Source organism: Aulonocara stuartgranti (assembly GCF_965226115.1).
Source record: "Aulonocara stuartgranti genome assembly, chromosome: 12".
In the NCBI taxonomy this organism is placed as follows: domain Eukaryota; kingdom Metazoa; phylum Chordata; class Actinopteri; order Cichliformes; family Cichlidae; genus Aulonocara; species Aulonocara stuartgranti.
Genome location: NC_138948.1, coordinates 11,018,711 through 11,041,709, shown reverse-complemented (window position 1 = coordinate 11,041,709; position 22,999 = coordinate 11,018,711). Strand labels below are relative to the sequence as shown.

The window sequence follows — 22,999 nt, the reverse complement described above, 5'->3', positions numbered from 1 at the left end:
GTGTGACTCAAGACTGCACGTCATACATACAGCTATCTTTTGTTATAAGCCAGGACTTCCCAAAGTGTGGGGCCCGCCCCCTGGGGGGGCGCAGAACCATTGCGGGGGTGAAAAGGGAAAAAAAACAACGCTTGGACACTGCTAGCACGGGAAGGCCACACAAACGCAAAGCAGGAGATAAAGCATAGCTGAATATGTTTCCAAACCAACTTCATTCTAAGCCAAAGACTAGAAAATATGGTGAAGCATATCTTCCCTTTGGCTTCACCTGCACAAGTGCCAAGGTAGGTCTCCCCTGCATAATTGGTTTTCCCTTTGTTGGGAGCAGCGCTGGGCTCTTCAAGTCACGGACAAACAGTGTCCGACATTCTTGATTTTTAGTTCACAAACACTTGTTGTAATGACTAATTACTCCTGACATTTTGGAGATGTTAGCTCTTTATACAGTAAAGTTACAGTGGGATACAAATAATATCAGGCTCAGGGACGTGCAGAGGGGGGGCTAGAGGGGCTTGAGTACCCGCCCCTTTCCTGATGAGTGTCCAAAGTGCCCTTTTGTTGAGGCAACTTTTAAATTTTTTTTATTTATTTATTTAATGTGTGTGTGCGTGCGGAGTCCTGTCTGTGCCCCTCAACAATAATATTTAACTATTAATCATAGTTTTGCTAAATAAAAGGATCTGGCTTGCATCAGTCACATGATCACATTTAACCAATGGTCGCCCTCGACGGCAGAACGCGCTGGTTACGAGCCGGGAACGAGCTCACAAAGAGCACGCGCATTTTTTGCGGTCCGGAGCTGTAGGAGAAACACAAGTTAACTCAGAGACACAGACTGATGCGACAAAACCAGTAAGTAGGTGTACAGCGCACACTGTAGTGTGTAGCACACAGGAGTATTAGCTTATTACGTACACGTTGGTAAGCTGTCTTGTTGCAACTGACTAACTGAAACAAACGAGCGTGCTGTGTGTGCAACAGCGCGACAAACATTACCTGTCCTTTTATTAACTGCACAAGTAGTGCTGGTCATAGCTGCTGGCTACCTGTGTAAGGCTGTCATGGGTCTGTAGCTCTGTCACCGTTTTAGGGAACATATTTAGTTTTAAAGTAAGTTTCTGGGCATTTCCTGCCTTTCTGGAGGGATTATATTTCACTAAAAAACGATCTAATATGCATGTCCACATAATAATAATTATAATATATTAAAAAACACACGCTGTATTTTAAAGAACATACATTAAGAAGCAGATTATATTAGATTTATATTTTAAATAAGACAAAAGTTGGATTTTACAGCAGTAAGATTATTGTATCTCTACAGTTTAAAAATGTAATAAGCTTTGCCCCTGCACAGAGTGGATAGTGAAACAAATGGAATCATCATAAATACATTATTTCATATTTATTACTTCCCCCTCCTCATTGCTTTATTATTGTAGCTCTAGTAATAAATAATAATGTAAGGATGCCCATAGTATATACAGTATTCTGAAGAAGGTCTAAAATGTCACTGTGTGTGCATGTGTGTGTTTTATTTAGCTGGATTTAAAAAAATATTACTCATGATATAACATTGTGCAGACATGGCTGGTAAGGACATGAGGAGGAAACAGTAGGAGCTGTATGAGGCTACTAAAGGCAGTGCTATAACATTTTTCTGTCATCATTTTATTATAGATTAAGTGCAAGAGTTTTTAGGTGTGGATAATTAGATTATAGTTTATTGCAATAGCAAGTTGTGCCTTGTTCTCAGATAGACAGCAAGTGGAGAGTGATATATGAAATGATGGGAAGGAAGGAAGAAGAGAAGCAAAGAGTGATTCACAGGCAGAGCCGAGTTTATGTCACAGTTTTTCGTTGCCTTATGGTTCCAAGCGCTGTCACTAATCTTTGCATTTTGTTATTATCTCATGACACTTGTTTAATCAGCTACCATCTCTCCTGTGGACTTTTTAATGTCTACAGTCTCAGATCAACACAGCCCTGCCCTTCCCATATTAGATTCTTGATGAATGTGTGTTGTTGTTATTCAGCATGGTTCAATGTGCCCCTTTTTAACTTTGAGCACCCGCCCCTTTAAACCTCTCTGCACGTCCCTGATCAGGCTGATACTGCCACGATTTGTTCCCTCTGTCTAAATCACAGACAAACAGCATCCCACAGCTGTTTATGTTTTTAAACCCATTTTGCACAGAGAGGCATTTTTTGAATGAGCAATGTTGAATATTATTACACAGGGAAAAAAAACTACATGTAAAATAATCACACCATGAGGCCTCTGCCTTTGTAAATAGAGGGACATTAACTGCGTGTGTATATGTAAGCATGTAAAACCTGAAGATAGTCAGATTAACAGTATTTTGTCTCTATCTGCCATTCTGCAATTCATCTCACGTAAACAATAACGTGGCGCACAGCTGACGTGAAAAAAGGCACATAAATTTGACTTTGCATGATTAACTCTGTATTCCTCGTCCACACATAAACCAAAAAAGGAGTTTTAAACAAATCTCCCTTTTCGGTGATTCGAAACGCCGTTTACGGGAGGACGAAACAGCTGCGTTTTCAAAAATACCCGTGTAGGTGTGGACATGGCGTAAAACAGTTATTTCTTACTACCTGTAATTTATTGCAGGTTACTTGTATTTGCGTAATTGTTTACTTAATGTTTGAGGTGTGAAATATACCACAAAGTTTGGGAACCACTGTTATAAGCTATCTTTTGGTTACTTAAAAAAAAAAAAAAATGATAGTACCAACATGCTTGAATCCATTTGTAGTATGCGCACTAAAGTGAACTACATTTATTTGAATGGTTACCATAGTGTTGTCAGGTCACACACTGGAAAGATTATAATTTTTTTTTGTGTCTGAGTAACAACACAATAATAAAGTTACCTCTGACATGATACCAATATAAAGATGTTAAATAAGAGTAGCATCAAGACTATAGACTGGAAAATTGGTCACCTAATGTTGGTCTAAAGAGCACAGTTCTGAGTGAAAAATCACTGGAATATTATATGTTAAATATTTGCACACATCCATCATACATGTATGTAAATATTTATTCTTTGTGTTGTATTTTTGTATGCAGGAAGTTTTATGCATTTGTGGTCCTGGTAACGCTGAAGTGGTGTCTCAATCCTGCAGCAAGGAAGGTATATAATGTAGCTGCTCTTACTGTGGTGTGTTTGATGAGGATAACTGACATGAGACCACCACCATACTCCAATTTGGTCATTTAAGGTCAAAAGTTACACTGAATATATATTTTTATATGTAATTGTATTTTGTAATTTTTCTTCCAGCAAGGCAAAATGTCATGGAAATTAGTACTGTCACATCACAGCAAGGAGGCCCTAGGTTTTAATCTACCTCTCTTGTTTACATTGTCCCTGTATACTCCATCTTTCCCCCACATATGTAAATGGCCTGTATTTGTATAGCGCTTTACACATCCAGTCATCCACCCATTCACACACTGGTGATAGCAAGCTACGTTGTAGCCACAGCCACCCTGGGGCGCACTGACAGAGGCGTGGCTGCCGAACACTGGCGCCACCGGGCCCTCTGACACAACAGGTGAAGTGTCTTGCCCAAGGAAACGATGACCAAGACTGTCCAAGCCAGGGCTCGAACCGGCAACCTTCTGATTACAAGGCGAATTCCCAACTCTAACCCAACAGGTTACATGTTGGCTTAATTAAAATGTAAGTGGCTGTGCCGTCCAGGGTGTATTCCCCTCCCCCACATATGACAGCTGGACAGCTGGGATAGGCTCCAGCCCCACCATGACCCTGACTTGAATAAGCGCAAGAAAATGGATGGATGTGAAACGCTGACATATGCTAAACGTCCACTTCTCTGCTGTTTATGTTGCAAAACCAACATGTGCTTTAGGACAGCTGACAATTACGGTCTTGAATAAATACTGCAAAAAAGTAAACAGGAGCATAAAGCATGGGGGGGGGGGGGGGAACCCTTAGTGCTGAAGTTATGTGCAAACACTGTACAATGAGCACCTTTATCTTAGCGTCCTCTCCAGGAAACATGTATGATTAAGAGCAGACAGTGAGGCTTTCTTCTTGACTACTATGGACTCTAGACACCTATCATCAGTTCTAGATGTTCATACTGTCAGGTACTGCACACAGATTGGACAATTTAATTCTTACATTTTTAGCTATTTTACAGTTTTTTCTGAATGCTTAAACCCTAACTGTGATTCCTGTAGCACAATCTCTAAAACTATTCAGACTTATAGCAAAACCACTCACTGAGTTTGCAAAACTAAAAGCACAAAAACTGCTTTGCCCTCAGTTTGCAATTTTGTAACACACACTTTGCAAAACTGTAGGCACAATTCACTGCACAACACTCAATTACCAAATTTCCAACACACTCCTAGCAAAAGTATACACATGACTCTTATAAGTACCTGGGTGTTCACCTCAACAAGAAACTGGACTGGACAACAAATACAGACGTCCTGTATAAGAAGGGCCAGAGTCGACTCCACCTGCTGAGGAGACTGAGGTCCTTCGGAGTCTGCAGGACTCTGCTAAGGACATTCTATGACACTGTGGTAGCATCTGCCCTTTTCTATGCAGTGGCCTGCTGGGGGAGTGGATGCACGGACAGGGACAGGAGCAGGATTGACAAACTGGTGCAGAGGTCTAGCTCCGTGCTGGGATGTCCCCTGGAGTCTGTGGAGGTGGTTGGTGAGGGGAGGATGTTAGTAAAGCTGACATCCATCATGAACAACCCACATCACCCACTGCATGAGTATGTGAGTGGTCTGAGCAGCTCCTTTAGTCAGAGACTGAAACACCCTCGCTGCAGGAAGGAGCGCTTTCGCAGATCATTCATCCCAACAGCAGTTAGACTCTATAACTCCTCAATCACGATGTCATAAGTCACTGGACACTGTGAACATCCACGGTCACCACTTCATGCATAATGGACCTTCCATGACCTTCCAAGCTATATAGTTTATGTCTTCCATATTTCCAACCATATCCATAATCACATACTGTGTATGCTACCATTGTATATAGTGTATTATCTTACTTTTTTTCATTGATTGTACTTAATTGTATTTTTGTATTTCCTTCATATATCTGTACCTGAGCTGAGGTGACGCAAAAATTTCCCCGTTGTGGGATCAATAAAGTCTTATCTTATCTTATCTTATCTTATCTTATCTTATCTTATCTTATGTATGGCTATCATTAACACTAATTTTCCAACTGTCTGGCACACTTTCACATGTGAAAACTTCTTTAGATAATTAGTTCACTTTGCAATCAGCCTAAGCACTATAATACAGGTAAGCTGTGTGTGCGGAGTACAATGGAGGGAGCAGAAAGAGTGAGAAGTAGAGGAGGCCGAGGAAGAGGACGTGGAGGTGAAGAAGTAGGATGAAGAGGACGACAAGGAGGAGCAAGAGGAAGACGAGGAGGGGGGAGAGGAAGATGAGGAGGGGGGAGAGGAAGGGTAGGAAGAGTAAGAAATAGAATTGCTGATGACATCAGAGCTACAACCGTGGAATGACCCTGAGGGTAGCTGGCAAACGGGTCCAGCCTAACTCGAGCCGCTACACTGTAGCAAGCACCATAAGGACATCTTGAAATGAGAATCGGTTAGTACAGTCACTTCGCACAAAGATTTGTAGCACTGCCATATGCCAATGAGAAACACACCAATACCATTGATGTAAAAATACTGAAATTGTTACTTTACAGAATTGCTAGATGACCAGATGCTGGGGGCAGAGGAAGCATGTTCACTGCAGACCAAGTAACCCATATAGTCATTATGGCGATTGCAAATAATCCTATACTTGGAAATGAACACTTGTGTTTGTTTTGATGTGTTTGAATAAACACCAGTACTTGAAGTTTGGATCCCTCTATGCTTATGGATCTATGACAGAAGTATGAGCCCAAACTGACATAGCCTACCTTGTGCACAGAGAAAGCAAAAGCCAGATGTGTTTTGTATTCATACCATCAGTGTGCAGTTGGCGCATTGTGTGCTTAGTAGATGATGGCTTGTGTGTACTGTTTGATACGGAAACACCATTTTTACGAAGGTGTGAAGAGTTAATCTAGCTGTGTTTGCTTTTGCAAGAGAACTACAATGTTTTGATGATTGGGTGACAGGTTTTCTTATTTGTGTGAAGAGTTTTGCAAAATTAGCCAATAGTTACAAAAAATGTGCTTAAGCAATCAGAAAAAACTGTAATTTAACAAAGAGATAGATTAATATAGCAGATATTTGCTGCCATCTAGTGGAAAAACAGGACATATTTCACTGACGATGGCTATTACAAAAAGTTGATTCAGTTGGCTATGTTGTGTCCAAATAAACAGAATTAGCTTTTTGGGATTTCCTTCCCTGGGATGATTCAGCATGCATCAAGACTAACAATGGTTGCTTTTCTTTTTTGGTCATCATTTCCTTTATTGCACTATCTTCATAGCTGTATGTGTACAGTACCCGTGGAACCACACACCTTTCTTTTGACAAGGATGTACGAAATAGAGATTTGATCTATTCTGGGAATGTAGAGGCACTACAATGATTTTATAATTATGGTAAATGGACTGATTCTTAGATAGTGCTTTTCTACTCTTCTGAGCACTCAAAGCACTTTACACAACTTGTGCATTCACCCAAGCACATTTTCTTAGTGCTTTCTAACTAACATTCACACACACATTCATACTCCGATGGATGCATTGGAGAGCAATTTGGGGTTAGTATCTTACCCAAGGATATTTGGCATGCAGACTAGGGGAAGCCAGGAATCGAACCACCGATCAATAGATGACCTGCTCTGCCGCCTGAGCTATAGCCACCCACAATTAAATGATGCCTCACAGCAAGAAAGTCGTATGTTCGTATCCACTTGATGGCTGAGGTCTTTCTATGTGGAGTTTTCATGCTTTCTCTGTGCCTGTGCAGGTTCAGGACAGACAAAAGACCAGCTTTTCCATCATTTCCAGTCTTTGTGTTAAGTTAAGCTACTCAGGTGTTGATGGTAGCTTAATATTTACAATACAGACATGAACTTGGTATGGATCACTTCACCTAACAGCCAAGATGGGAAAAAAAAACCCAAAACAAAAAAAGGGTGTCCTTTTACTCATATTGTTTCATGCTTTGAATGTCCATGCAGAAAATCCTTTTATCCCTGTCCTACATGTTGAGACAATGTCCCACATTGTGATTCACTTTAACTGAACAATTGTGAACACCTGACTCTCTCTAGAAGCATGTGGTCGAAAACGAGATGTGCTGATTGATAGTGTGGAAGATGATTACCAGAGTTTGATCTGTCAAAGCTCTACATAAAGGGATCAGTGCTAACAGTGGTTAGCACTGTTGGTATCACTGCTGCCTCACAGGGACGAGGTCCTCGGTTCAAATCTGCCATGTGGAAGGGGCCTCTCTGTGTGGAGTTTACAAGTTCTCCCCCTAGCAGCATGGGTTCACTCCAGCCTCCTCCCACAGTCCAAAAACATTCAGTTAGTGGGGCTAAGTTAATTGCTGATTCTAAAACATCTGTCTGTGTGTTAAGCCTGTGGCAGACTGGGCTCCAGGACAGCTGGGATAGGCTTCAGGTCCCTGTGACCCTGAACTGTATAAGTGGAAGATAATGGATGGATGGAATATAGGAGTGTACAAAGACTTGAGACTATACATACTTTAGCTCATATGTGCTTATTGCAATCAGATAAATTACAGCATATTCGTTTTCCCTATACTTAAACTCTAACCTGTATAACTTTTGTGAGATTTTAGCCAAACATTTATCAAAATTTCAGACTACACACACCACTCCATTATGGCACAACCACACTCTTTGACCCTCATCTTGTTTATTGGGCTCTGGCCTCCCTGCTCACATATGGGCTGTGTTTGCCATTACAGTTGCAGCTCATTTCATGAATGCACTCCCAGGCAGTGCACACAACAAAGGAGGCCAGCTCTTCCTCATAAGCCAAAAGATGTGTAGTGTGTAATGCAGAGTATCATTCATCATCGTCTACACGCTTCCCTGCCCCCTCTCTCTCACACACACAAACACACACACACGCACACACACACACACACAAACATGGCGGCCTCTGTTTCACCGCTACGCTCCTCCTTCAGGATTTGTAGCCCTTTAACGTTACACCATCACTGCTGCCGGGCCAAACTGCGGATGCACAGAAAATGCGAGAGTCAAAAGAGACATCTACACGAGTCGGCGACGAGGTAAAACGCAGCACGTCTAAAACAATGCTGGTTTTTCTTTTATTATACGGCATCACTTTGCGCAGGGCTGAACGACGCTTCAGGTCCGGCGAAGGCGTGCGCAGCGTCACGTGTCGGTGGGTGGTGATTGACAGCCTGTTTCGCCGTTCACGAAACCTGCGAGTGTAGATTACAGTACAAATTGCAACCATATTTAAAGGGACTATTTTTTCAAAAGACATGACAGAGTTACATAACCGGCTCACAGCCTCGCCGGCTGAACACAACGCGCTCTATGTAATGTGGACTGTAGCTGATGGAGAGGGCTGTCACCTATGGTTATACCATATTTAGTATATTTATAGCACATTTAAGAACACATAAAATTGTGGTCCCTAAATCAGACGCCTTAATAAAATCCTCACTGGACACTTGAGAACATCTTGCTATTAGTGAATATGAGCCATCTACTCTAATTCTTCCTGGCACAGATTCAAAAAAGTGTCAAAACAATAAGTAGAGATTTTGCTTCATATTGACCAGAGAGCATCACAGAGTTGCTGCACATCCATGATGCAACACTCCTCATCTCAAAGTTGCATTATTGGACTGAAAGCAGTGACTGTGGAGGCTATCTGGCTATCTGAGCACTGACTCGCTGTCATGTTCAAGAAACCAGTTTGAGATGATTAAAGGGTAGTTACGGATGTACATAGTCAGCAACAATGCTCTGGTTGGCTGTGGTGTTTAAAGAATATTCAGTTGGTGTTAAGAGGGCAAAGTTTGTCAAGGAAATATCCCTCACACCGTTACATCACCGGAAGCATTCTGAACTGTTGAGACGAGGCAGGATGGATGCATGCTTTAGTGTTGTTTATGCCAGGTTCTGACCCTACCATCGACTGTTTTCAGTCTACAGTTGTCCAATTTTGGTGAGCCTGTGTGAATTTCAGCCTCAGTTTCCTCATCTTAGCTACAGGAGAGAAACCGGCTGTGGTCTTATAAGCTTTGTTACTGGAAGTATTCACTCACTTAGCCAAATCACTGAATTCCGGTGTCCCTATCACTTTTGTGGCGACAAGGGTATAAAATGGCAGGTCATGGGTAATAGCTGTCAGTAATACAAATTTAAAACCAAGAATATCCAAAAGTAGATTCTGGTCATCTGGATGTAGCGTTTTCAGTGGGAGAAACATTTCGTCACTCATCCAAGTGAGTTCTTCAGTCTCAGCTGACTGCAGGTCAGCTTGAAAAGTGAATTTGTCACTGTTAAATTCATCTTTCATCTTTCCCGCAGTGTATTAGTGCATTAATTCATGTGTTTTCTCTTTATCTTTCCAGGCATGCCGCTGTGGTGATTTCCGGAACAGAGTTAGCTCGTCAGCTGCACAGAGAAATCCAGCGTGATGTGGAAGAGCTGGTAGCTCAGGGCAACATGAGACCACACCTAGGTGTGGTCTTAGTGGGTGACGACCCAGCCAGTCACACCTACGTTAAGAACAAGACCCGCGCAGCCAGCATCCTGGGTCAGATATGAGCAGCACATGCATTCTTAAACGTGTATTCATAGAATAGAATAGAATAGAATAGAATTCAACTTTATTGTCATTGCACATGCACAGGTACAGGGCAACGAAATGCAGTTTGCATCCATCCAGAAGTGCTTTAGTGATATAGATATATTACAATATATATTAGCAATAATATAGATATGTGAGTATATTACAGAAATAAAGTATTTCATGCATATCTAAAAACAATAAATATAACTAAAGTAGCACATATTTTATGCATACACAGATACATATGTTCAGACGCACTTGCTTAAGCAAAAGTAACATACATTTAAAATAATCAAAAATAAAACAATGTGTATTTAAAATAATCATGCAAAAGTACACAACTACATCTTCATGGTTTAGGTATATGTGTTTATGTGTTCTCCAGGTATTTCCAGTGATACAGTGGTGCGGCCCAGCACAGTGTCTCAGGAGGAGCTGCTGGAGCTGATTGACAAGATGAACCGTGACTGGAGGGTCAGTGGTTTATTGGTGCAGCTCCCACTTCCAGGTGAACAAAGGCACCACTGCTCCAGAGGTGTCCTCCATGACATCATGTTAACTGGTCTTTACAGTTGTGGTGATTCTGCTTCTATAGTCGATGGATATTGTGTGCATAAAATTTTATGCGTACAGAATATGTATTGGAGTGATTTCTGGTGACTGTGGGGCCCACATGACTGCAGTGAACTCATTATCATTTTTAAGAAACCAGTTTGAGATTATTTGAACTTTGTGATGTGACACGTAATCCTGCTGGAAGCAGCAATCAGAAGAGGGGTTCACTGTAGTCATAAAGGGATGGTCAGACTACTCAGGTAGGCTATATAGTGTTTAAACAATGCTCTGCTGATACTAAGGGGCTCATGTCGAGTTCTGACCTTATCATCTGAATGCTGAACAGGTGTACCTAACAAAGTCACTTGTGAGTCTATTATGTTTCAGTTCTTTGTACAGTTCTTCACATGATATACAGTACCTGAGCTTATGTTCTGCTCCCTCTGATTTTAGAGCACATAAATGAGAGAGCAGTATGCAACGCCATCGCTCCAGAGAAGGATGTGGATGGCTTCCATATTGTGAACATCGGTAAGCTGTGCCTGGACCAGAGATCCATGGTGCCAGCCACTCCTGCAGCTGTCTGGGAGATCATCAAAAGAGCAGGTATGCCTCCCAGTATTCTCCAAAGCATTTACTCAACTTAATATCTATAAATGTTTGTCATGGCTATTTTTAGCCTTGCCATTCGCTCTGTTTTTTGAACCTACGATGGCATGATCCCTAAATTTGAACTGAATGTTCAGTTCCAAAGAATGTAAAGTTAACTCTAGAAGCAATAGCAGAAGTAGGTATTATATGTCCATTTCTATGCATCTCAGATCCACTAGGTGGCGCCTAATATCCTTTCTTCCATCTAAATCTAAATTTCATCTGTTCTTTGACTTTCATTAGTTTTAACATGAAATAAAAGTATAATGTTTCAGTTTTCTGAAAAAGTGTGAAAGTTATTTGAAGTAATGTGTGTAAAACTTTATATTTAACAGATGTTGTTATTAAAACATTATTTGAATAAAATAGTAGGACGTTAGTTCTTAAAATAAAACTATTCTTACTGTGATGTGAGAACAGTGTCTAGAATGGCAAGAAACCCCTTGGTTATCATACCAAAGGAGTGGAGGATTGAGGTGCGGCTAAGCCTTGGCTGCCTTTGAGGTTAGTTCAGTTGTCGTAGGAATGCTTAAGGGTTTTATATCATCATGAAATCAGCTTATCGGCTGTGACAGAACTTTTGGAATCCTCCATCCCACATAGTGCTGAAGCAGATATCTCTTTATAGATTACATTGAGAGCTGAAGGATGAAGGGTTTGGCGTAACTCACTTGTCTGTCTGAATGACTGGAATGTTTCAAACTCTAAGTTATGGAAATACACAATTCTGATGAACTTGAACACTATACACTATGTGTATATAATTATTTGAGCTTGGTTTTGGTTTCAAAGGTGAAAATGGTCCGAGAGAAGTGTGACTGAATTCTTTAAGCCTTGTAACAAACCTTTCTGCTGGCTCTATCGACCTAGCTAAGGCAATGCAAGTGAAAACAGATGCAAGTTTTTAATAATTACTGTATTCATAGAAGCTAAAATATTATCCAGTACCCCAAATCACCGGTTTAAAAAGTAATGGCTCCTGTTAAATAGTTATCCATAGAGTCATAAAAAAATAAGGTTTTCACAGGACTCTATGCTGTCATTAAATGTGGCATTGTGCATTTGCCATTATTCCAGAAATCTTGTGGTTTGTTGACAAGTAAGAGGCTTTCTCTTGATAAACATTCCAGACAAGCCAGGTATGTTCACTCTTTTGTTAACTGAAAGGTCATGAACTTTAACATTTAAATAAATGGTAAATGGCCTGCATTTGTATAGCGCTTTTCTAGTCCATAGGACCCCAAAGCGCTTTACACTACATACAGTCATTCACCCATTCACACACACATTCACACACTGGCGATAGCAAGCTACATTGTAGCCACAGCTGCCCTGGGGCGCACTGACAGGGCAGCACAGTAACTAAAGTCTGTAGAGCCTGAAATGCAGGTCTTGAGTTTTTACAGTTTCTCTGAGCACTGCATGGTCTGACTATGGGGTGAATTTACTGGGATATCCACTCCTGTGAATAATGTGGTATTATACACCTCAATTCTGCTTTTATAGAGGTCATCACACTTGTTGATGAAGTGCATTTGATTAGGTACCTGTTTGCTATTTACCTTCTTAATTCCTATTAAACCAGTGGGGATGCATTTAGTTTATCACAGGACTGCATAGAGTCCTTCAGAAACAAGTCATACAATATCAGAGATGTAAAGCTTGAGTTTTTATATTCTTCTGAAAGGTTTTAGGGATTTCAAGATACATTATCGCAAAATTTGGAGAAGCCTTGAGGTTCCTCTGGAGTTAGTAGTGTTTTTACTTGCCAGCCTTCTGTGCACGTCATTTATGCCCAGTATCTGTTGGATTGTGGAGTTACCAAAAGAGATACTAGATGACACAAAGACCAAGGAAGGAAGGAAGGAAGGAAAAAATCCCATGAATCTTTTTCTTGTAACTTTTTTGACATCATAGGATGATTCATTGTTGTACTCTTTGGGATATTTTGAAACTCTGGAAGGATTTCAAACTTTATAGACTTATCTGGCTTAATATTCTTCTTCCTTATCACTTCTGAAATTTCTGGTCGTTACCACATATTGTGCTGCTGGTAATTCCTTTTAGGCAACTTCACACTTCTGAAAATTGCTTATATGCCATGGTTTCAGGCCTGGGTGTGTCCAGTCCAGCTGCAGCCGGTTATCAGCTTTTTTTTTGACTACAAGGGCAAAAATCTTTTTTTCTCACATATACTTTGTAATATTAAACACTCTTTCTGCTTCGATACTTAGATTTGTTATTTCAAACTATCACTACACAACAAGCATGCTCAGGTTGACTTTTTAAAAATTGGACAGAATTTGGTATGACATAAAAAACAAATAGAAAACAAGAAGGGTTTAGATCAGGTTTAGCAGCATAATTGGTATTTAATACAAATTTCATCAGCAAATTGTGATATTGGCCTAATTGATGACACCTATGTTAACGTCTTAATAGTTTTTGCTTGACAATTTAGCTTCAGGGAGAGTCAGTTTCTCTCTACTTGAGCAGTACAGTGAATCTAGCATATTTTATCATTTCTCTGTGCAGGTATTGAGACTGTGGGGAAGAATGTCCTTGTTGCTGGTCGCTCCAAAAATGTTGGAATGCCCATTGCAATGTTGCTGCATACTGATCGCCATCATGAGCGTCCTGGAGGTAAGAAAATGCATTTGGATGTCTGTGTGGCTTATCTGCAATCTGAGTCAGCATTGTAATAAGATTGGCGTGCTGCTCTTTGTAGGATTGGTGTTTCACCATTGTGGCTTTCCCTGAGGGATGTTTGATGTTTGAGCTTTTGCCAGGATGTGAGCAATAAATTAAAGCTTTATTGTTTCCTCACCTTTTTAATCAAACAAAAAACTGCTGATGAATGTCCTGCTGAGGAACAAAGAAAAAAATCTGGGAGTGTGAAGGAAAATCACAGGGTGAGACTTTTGGCACTGGAAGACAGATCAGCCCCTTATAAGGGTGCAGGAAGAAGGGATTGGATTTGGAAAGGTATTGCATGTTCAGATGAAGCAACAAGATGTGCTTAACATTTCAAAGTAAAGTGTTATTGCAGGTCAGAACAACACAAATGGGAACATAACTCACTCAAAGCTGCATACCAAAGAAAAATTAGGAGATCAAAACACTGCAGTTGTCCCTAAAGTCATCGCTAAAAGGATAAAACGTTCTTTATTCATCCACATCAAATTAGGTCAGGGGACTGAAATATGCTATACAATTTCTGAAAGTAAATGATTGAGACCCAGTCCATGTTCTTCCAAACTATGTCGTGTGTACATATTGCAAATTGAGAACCATTTTTAAGTTTTTGAAATCAGTAAAAGAACACGCTATTTTGAAATTTGAGTCCTTTAAAAGCTCTTAATGGCTACTACTGACTTTGTAGCTGAAATTGGTTGCACTGTTAAAACATATGAGTTGTAATGAGTTGCTTGGAAACATCTATGCCAGGGTTTTAGTAATGCAGTATGCAAAAACAAACTTAAAGGCAGGTGTTATCTTTTGAAACTGTACATATTTGTTTAACTTTACCTTTTACCTTTAGAATCACTTGGAACTGCACCAATGCTATTTGTTTATTTAGTTAAACATAAGCATAATCCTAATTAATTTCAGGTATGTTGTGCCATCCTTATGTAAAAAATCTTTTAGTTTTACATTATATTATTATTGTAAAGCCCATAACAGAAAACTGTATTGTTTATTCTATTGGTAGCTGCGTCATCTATTACCAAGTTTTGTCAGTTTATTAATCATCAGTGATTCCTGGATGATGGATGGTATAAATAGTTAATGAGAACTTATAATCGTTCTTACAGATACTTGGCAATCTTTAAGATTGAACTTATGAACTGGTGCAGCCAGTTCCAGGTCTTCTGAGCCTTACACCCAGATCAAGATTAACACATATTTGTGAGGCACGTGACATGGACAGAAGAAATAGAAAGTTCTTGGTCATAAGACGATATTAAGGAGAGGAGAGGAGAAGAGAGCAAATATCAATGTATCAATAACTATTCATATGTCATAAACTCCAGCTTCCTCCCATGGTTCAAAGACAATTGGTCAGTGGGGTTTGGTTAACTGGTGAATCTAAATTGCTCGTAGGTGTGAATGTGAACGGTTGTCTGTCTCTATGAGTTACGCTTGTGTTTCTGTTTGTCAATCCGATCAATGAGTCTGGGTTTTGCGGTTGCGAGGAGAACGGTACTTGTCTGACTGCTTTGTGGTGTGGGATTGTTTTTCAGGAGTTGGGCTTGGCCACTTAGTTTCAGTGAAACGCTTTATCGTTTTGTGGGAACAGTTTCCGGATGGCTCTTTCCTGTTCCAGCATAACTGCGCACCAGTGCACAAATCAAGGCCCAGAAAGACATAGATGAGCGAGTTCGATGTGGAAGAACTTGAATGGCCTTCAGAAAGTCCAGACCTTAACCTGATAGAAGACCTTTGGGCTGAATTAGAGCAGAGACCCCAAAGTTGTCCTTCAAAATCAGTGTCTAGAAGCATAAATGTGCAAAAATGTACATGCACATACCTTCAGGTAACGTCAGGAATTTATAAATCATTTCAAAGAGTCAAAAAGAAGCGTGGAGAGGCTCAGAATCTAAGGTATTTGAGTTCCATTGGAACGTTTGCACAGTGTGGGATGACTTGAGTTTCCCTGTCTTACCTGAAACACAAAGAATCTTTTAAAGCATTGTCACAAGGAGGAAGAGACACATCCGGCGCAAAAAGAAACTGATAGATACCACACGGATGCCTTAAGTTGTGGTAAAACACTCCCAACCAGATATTGAGTGCATAAATGTACAGATTTTTCAGAGGTTGGACATTTTTGTATTGAAAATGTTTTTTTAATGATCTTATTTTAATGTTCTAACTATTCTGATAATGCCAGATACTGGATTTCTGATGTTGAAGAGCTATAAGCCATAGTCAATAAAATTATAACAAAAAAAGATTAATATATTTCACTTTCGAAGTAATGAATATCTGATAAATGAGAAAAAAAAATTTCTGAATCAAATTACAAGACTTCAAAAAGACTAAATCTGGTCAATGATCTACCAGAACTTTTTCTGTAACTTTAAAAATGTATTTCTTACAATTTAAGTCAGATTTCTTTCAGCAGCTTTTTGTTTACCATGTAGAAATACAGTTAAATATGTAATTTCTTTACACTGTCAGAAAGGGGAGTTTCACTGGCCTGAAACACTTAAGATCAAAGTCGGCTATATGTGGCCCGCGATGTAAGATGAGTTTTACGCTCCTCTTGTACTTGTTATTTCAGGTGTATGGATTTTATCAGAACGTGACACTAAGGTGGACTACCTAGTTCTTGAAAACTAAGTTTGCAAAGAATGGCAACTGAATGTGTGCTTTGTAACTGGATATTAAACTGCAAATATACAATAAGGCTAAAAACAAACTTTCCTATTTTAAAAATCTTCAGTCCCCAGTAAGTGTTTTTTTTTTTATTCCAAAGGGAAGTTGAATAACCACATAGTTCATAGGTTTATTTCCCACAACACGAGTTGTACAGCTTCACACACATTTCTTCTGGTATGCGATATGCAGGTTTGCTGTGCTGTGACTTGCCTTTTCTTCCCTCTCGTTCTTATCTTCGCAGAATACCTCCGTGGATTACAGCAACAATACTGGTCCTAATACAGTTATGACTTTGCAAGTTGCTCTGACACACCTAAACGGAGATTAAAGTTACTATCACGCATGCTGCATTTCCTCATTGTGTAATGTCTGACTTAGGGTGTCCTTCCCCCACCACTGTCTCATTTTTTTTGTAAAGCTGTAAGAGAACAACAGGTCTCACAGTAATGAAGCAGAAAGAAGAGAATATTTACACTTTAAATGTATAAAAACACTGCTTAGCAGAATCAATATTCTTCATTCCCACAGGAGAACCTTAATTGAATTAATTAATTGAAGGTTAGGTTTTGGCCACATTAACTGTTTGCTGATTATTAACATTAGCACTAATACCCCCCAAAATGCACCACCTGTCAGTACCTGAAGAATGATAGACTGGGTAATAACTTGAAATATTCATATTGAGTAAAAGAAATCTTGCTTCTGGCACTTTGAGCATGTAGAGACACCAGCTTTAGAACAGTTTAAAGGAACGTCATTGACAGGATAACCTTCACTATCAGCATTTTTAGAAGTATTGAAAGATGTCCTTTCATGGTTCATTTGCCATGTTTTGGCTAAGTAAGTTTTTATACATATTTTTAAAACCCTGATGTGGCATTTTATTCATATACATTGAATGTAGCAGGTGATGTAGGTGATAGATATCTCCGAGACCAAGAAGTGTAAACCAAGAAGTGGTGGATTAACCACAACATGTCCTTTTTCCTCTTAGGTGATGCCACAGTGACCATTACCCACAGATGTACTCCAAAGGAAAGGCTCAAAGAGCTAACCCGCCTGGCTGACATCATTATTGCAGCAGCAGGTAAACGTATCAGGACCACAGTAAAACATATCTGTCAGTTTTTTCCACAACTAAAGAACTACCGAAGTGACATATGTCATACCCAACAAAACGTCTTTCAAATGAATGGAGTGACACATGCAAACTAGTTCAGGCAGGCGGTTTGGGTTGTCCTGCATCTTGCATTCATGACAACCCTCACTTTCGTCACGTAATTCGTCGCCATTTACTTCATTCAATTTAAGCTGAAAAATTTCCAGTGTTACCCTGTGTTGTGTCACTGACACTGCTGTCATGCATCACTGGCTGTTATTTCATCACCAGCGTCTAGCTGTAGGCTCCAATGTAATGTTTATGAGCTGCTGCTGTAATAAATCAACAGTTTCTGGTGTCAGTTGTCATACTAACTGTACACAGCAAAATCTCCAGTGTTAAATTAACACTGGAGAGTGTCTATATGGGTCCACACCTCTGAGTGTTAAATACAACACTGTTGAGTGTTAAATTAACACTTTTGACAGTGTTATATGTTTAAAAGTAACCTAGTCAGTTTTGAAGATTAACAATGACTAACACTGAGCAGTGCTGATTTTCTAACACTGGAAAAGAACTCAAAATGTTAGAAATATTCCAGTGTTAGAAAACCAGCACTGCTCAGTGTTAGTCATTGTTAATCTTCAAAACTGACTAGGTTACTTTTAAACATATAACACTGTCAAAAGTGTTAATTTAACACTCAACAGTGTTGTATTTAACACTCAGAGGTGTGGACCCATATAGACACTCTCCAGTGTTAATTTAACACTGGAGATTTTGCTGTGTATTAAGTATTGCAAAACGATTCATAGGATTTAACATCACATCAACTGGCTGTACGGTTACAACCAACCATCACTGTCATAATTTGCTAATCTGCCAAGGCATTTCTCAGTCAGTGTTTTGGTTGAATAATGTCACTGTTTTTGAAAAATTGACATCAGTGATGTCATTTTTGTCCAAACAAGAGTCAAAACTAGGAACTTGGGATCACCTGATTTTCCTCAAACAATTAGTACATTTTCACTCATTATTCAAGTTGTGCTATTCGTTATTTTGCGACCGTGGCTCAGGGGTTGGGAAGCGTATCTGTAACCGGAAGGTCGCCGGTTCGATCCCGGGGCTCTCTGTCCTGGTCGTTGTGTCCTTGGGAAAGACACTTTACCCTACTTGCCTACTGGTGTTGGCCAGAGGGGCCGATGGCGCGATATGGCAGCCTCGCTTCGGTCAGTCTGCCCCAGGGCAGCTGTGGCTACAACCGTAGCTGCCTCCACCAGTGTGTGAATGTGAGAGTGATTGAATAGTGGCATTGTAAAGCGCTTTGGGTGCCTTGAAAAGCGCTATATAAATCCAATCCATTATTATTATTATTATTAAAAAATGTTCAGCGTGTACTGCAAAGAAATGTATCTACAGTCATGTGAAAATTAAAGATTTATAGGATTTGCAATCCTGTGAGAAACTAAGTATGCCCATAGTGCTTCCACAGGAATTAGTACTAATCACTTGCTCATCATCAAGTGTGATCAGCTCTGTAAAAGCAGAATTGATGGGTGTAATAACAGTGCCTCAATCGTCACAGGAGTCCATGTCCCAGTAAATTCACCCCAAGTTCAGACCATGCACAAAAGAAACTGCAAAACACTACAGAGCTACACCTCAGACTCTGCAGGTCTCAGTTAGCATGTCAAATGTCATTGTTGTACAATTAGAAAAAGACTGAACAAGCATGGTTTGTTTGGAAGGGTTGCCAGTAGGAAGGCTCTTCTCCCTGAAATGAACATGGCTGCACAGCTTAGGTTTGCAAATCTGAATCTGAACAAACCAAAAGGTTTCTGGAACAATGTCCTTTGGACAGATGAGACTAAACTGGAGATGTTTGGACATAATCCACAGCAGAAAATTTAAAGAAAACCTAATTAGCACAACACCTCATATCAGGTAGAGGTCTGATGATTTTGGTTTGTTTTGCAGCAAAATGACCTGGGCACATTATAGTCCTTGAGATGACCGTGAACTTTCTATACCAAAGTATTCTAGGGTGTATGAAACCATCTGGCTGACCGCTAAAGCTTTGCCCAAACTGGGTATTACAATAAGACAGTGATCCCAAGCACAGCAGCATATCTACAACTGACTGAAAATGAAAATAATCAAGGTGTTGTGTGTGAATGGTAGTTAGAAAGCACTTCAAAGCATAGAAGACATTGCCTTTATGAATGGGTGAATGTGGCTTGTCGTAAAGAGTGCTTTGAGTAATCAGGGAGAGTAGAAAAGTGCTATATAAGAATCAGTCCATTTATCAACTAAAGCAATGTTGTACATAAGAGTGGGACAAAATTCTGACACAACAATGTGAGAGACTGAGAGTCATTCAGAAATAATGACTTCAAGTTACTGCTACTGATTGTAGTTCTACGAGCTACTGAATCATGAGGTGTACTCACAGAACTGCAGAGAGTTCTATGAAAACTTTCCTTTTCACATACTGTACGTCGGCTTTTACTTACTTACCTAATCTGTAATAGGCTACTTGTTTGTATGCAGTCATTATTATACTGAACTAGGGTATCATTTGTTTTTGCTTTAGAGAAACTGGATTAACCCATTTTAAAAGAAGAGTTTAAAATATATTGAGAGCAAACATCCATATTTTGTGAATTTTCTTGTTAACCCTAGTTTTTTGGATAGAAAACCCTACATTAAGAAAAGCAGTGCCAGTTATATGGCATTACTAAATAGGTTCTACCCTCCAGTGTGCATTCCTTTCCGTCAGTTTCAGATTACTTTTCCTGTGTTGGAACAGGTGTACGTGGATTTATGTTGGCTGATTATGCAAAAAGGAGGAGATGTTGTGAAAAGTGCTCACCAGCCCTTACTTGAAGCGAGCTTCTTGGAATCAAAATAATAAAAGGCGACATTTCCGCCTGTTACTCTACCCCATCTGTAGGCATTGATTAAAACTTTCTGGAAGAACAGTAGTGCTTTGTTTGTTTTTTGCGTGCTGGAACGTGCAGCCATTAATCAATACAGGGCTGTAATATTAGATGAAAGATTCTTTATTAACGCAATGCAGCGATGGGTGCCATGTCTTACTCTGTTTGTCATAAATGGGCTTTTTCCTGATGAGTCACACCTCAATTTCTTTTCATGCTGCAAATGCTTGGTTTTGATTTTGAAGTACTAACTGCATGTACATCATCTCTTTCAGCTGTCTTTGTGTCTTTTGGGAAACGGCACGTGTTTTGGTTGTGTTAAAAGCGAAACGTATGCTGAGGGATTAACTGGTTGTGTAATCTGTAGTAATTGCAGTTAATAGGCTTGGCATTTAGTTTTGTTATACCCTGTCTTGGAAGTTTTATGCTGGCTTTATATGAGCAGTTCTAGTTTAGCTAGACAAACCTGTTATTTAATTATTTAATTATCCAACTGAATTTGGGGCCCATTATTAATTAACAATAATAAATGTGTGAGGAGATCAAATTGATTGTTATCAAATATGATGTGATGATTATTTGAATATTTGTGTTTTAATTCAGTTTTAATGTCCATGGTCCACCCGACAAAAGAACAATCAACTGTGATTCCAAAGATTTTTTTTAGATTTCATGAATAATTGATCTGTTATTGAGTTCAGTACTTCCCCTAACACAAGAATAGGATTTAAAAAAACATTTTAAAGCATTTAAAGAAAACGTTTCAAAGTAGTTCTCGTTTGTCACCATAACCTTGGTTTCTTTACGTAGGTGTTCCTGAGCTGATCACAGCAGATATGGTGAAAGAAGGTGCAGCAGTCATTGATGTGGGTATAAATCGCATCAAGGATCCAAACACAGGAAAACTTCGGCTCATTGGTGATGTGGACTTTGAGGGTAAATGAAAAAGAAGTTAACTGTGTCACAGTTTCTTCTATACTGCTGACATTCTGAAAACAATGTATACCTGTCTGTCGACTTTATTTTTCTTGGGAAACTGTCTCCAAGTCAATTGTTGTGGCATGTTGTAGGAGTGAAGGAGAGAGCAGGTTTCATCACACCTGTCCCCGGAGGGGTGGGTCCAATGACGGTCGCCATGCTGATGAAGAACACTGTGACTGCTGCCAGAAACGCACTGATGCATTAAACACACACACACACACACACACCTACACCTAGACACACACACACGTGCACAAACAGTATAAAGATATTTATTTTAACAAGGGCAGACATCATGCAGACATGCAGATATAGATGCATACATTTATATAGGCACCCGCACAGGCAGACCTCCTGCCAAACATCTAACACAGTTTTATTTGAACATCTGTGAACTCAAGACTCAATACCTGCTGGGAAATCTACTTGATATGTATTGCGTTTATAATATTTATTTATTCATTTATTTATTAAGTTATTTATTTCAGCTTTCAATTTTTAAGAATTTATATTAATATTTTTTCTACTGATGTAAGTTTGGTTCATTTTGAGCATAATGAAATAAAAACATTTCAGTTCCAAAGTTTTTTTCTATTTAGTTTTTTCATGATTTCCAAAAGTATTTTGTTGTGTGTTTGTTCTGCTTTTGAGTGTAGTGAGACAGTAAAGCTCAACCATGATTAAGGGTTATGCATCTTAAACATTAGGCTGCTGATTCCTGATCTAACAGACAGCTTTTCATTTCCTTATCGCATCCTCTGCAATGCCTCAAATCCAAAAATAGGGAAGTTCTGAAAAATGAATGTAACCAGTGAAAAGATTCCCCAAAGACATTTCATCTTTTGATCATCATAATAATTAGATAATTAATCTATAGATTTCTGTATGGCTATCCATTTTCCTAATGATGGCACTGCTCCACTGTCTTAAGGCTAGAGGCAGGCCATCTTGGACTACTTGTCAGTTTTGCCCCTTCCTGATTTCTCAGTTTTTTTTCTCTCCATATTTGTCACACTTACATGTATCAGATGTTAACACGAATTTTAATAATAGTCAAAGATAACTCATGTAAATAAAAATTACATTTTAAAATGATAACTTCATTTATTAAATAAGAAAAAAGCTATTTAAAGCTACCCGGCCCTGTGTAAACACATCTTCAGCTAATTCTGGACTCTATGGCGGATAATTTATATTTGAAAATGATATCTCATGCTCCCTGAGTCACTCTTATAATTTGAGCTAGATGAAGCAGCATTGCATCTAGAAATGTGCCTGTACTATAAAAGAAGAAAAGAAAATCTACTGATGGAAAAGCCTGGTGATTGAGTATGTTCAGGCAGCCGCCTGACCTCAATATTTGGGAACGTAATATAGGTAGCTGTGGGACAGTAAAATATAATGGTGGCTCCACACCAGTTTGCAATGCAATCCCCAAAGGATTTGTGTTTTCTCCCAAAAATGAAGCGGTTGTTCGGTTGTCAGGTGAAAGTGTAAACCATATCACTTTGGAGCCACCTCCTTAAGGTGATAGTGAAAAACAAAAAGCAAAAAAACAAACAAAAACAGTAAAC

General features: G+C 39.4%; 1 protein-coding gene across 2 annotated transcripts; it reads left to right on the top strand.

The window, feature by feature from the left end:
- Positions 1-662: 662 nt before the first annotated feature.
- Positions 663-22,085, top strand: mthfd2l (methylenetetrahydrofolate dehydrogenase (NADP+ dependent) 2 like). Of its 2 annotated transcripts, none has more exons than XM_082554789.1 (8): positions 663-852; positions 9,595-9,779; positions 10,201-10,323; positions 10,824-10,976; positions 13,557-13,664; positions 17,401-17,493; positions 21,255-21,380; positions 21,515-22,085. In XM_082554789.1, exons 1-8 carry the CDS (start codon positions 839-841, stop codon positions 21,628-21,630), a joined length of 918 nt encoding a protein of 305 aa, XP_082410915.1. In that variant the 5' UTR covers positions 663-838; the 3' UTR covers positions 21,631-22,085. The 2 variants fall into 2 exon arrangements, with proteins under 2 accessions (XP_082410915.1, XP_082410914.1); XM_082554788.1 differs by lacking the exon at positions 663-852 and adding an exon at positions 8,102-8,274.
- The last annotated feature ends 914 nt before the right edge of the window (positions 22,086-22,999 follow it).

Excerpts from the sequence above, each read along its gene's own strand:
- mthfd2l (XM_082554788.1), top strand. The coding sequence starts at position 8,132 with ATGGCGGCCTCTGTTTCACCGCTACGCTCCTCCTTCAGGATTTGTAGC. Across the intron at positions 8,275-9,594 it reads CTACACGAGTCGGCGACGAG|GCATGCCGCTGTGGTGATTT; the intron begins GTAAAACGCAGC and ends TTATCTTTCCAG. Across the intron at positions 17,494-21,254 it reads CATCATTATTGCAGCAGCAG|GTGTTCCTGAGCTGATCACA; the intron begins GTAAACGTATCA and ends TTCTTTACGTAG.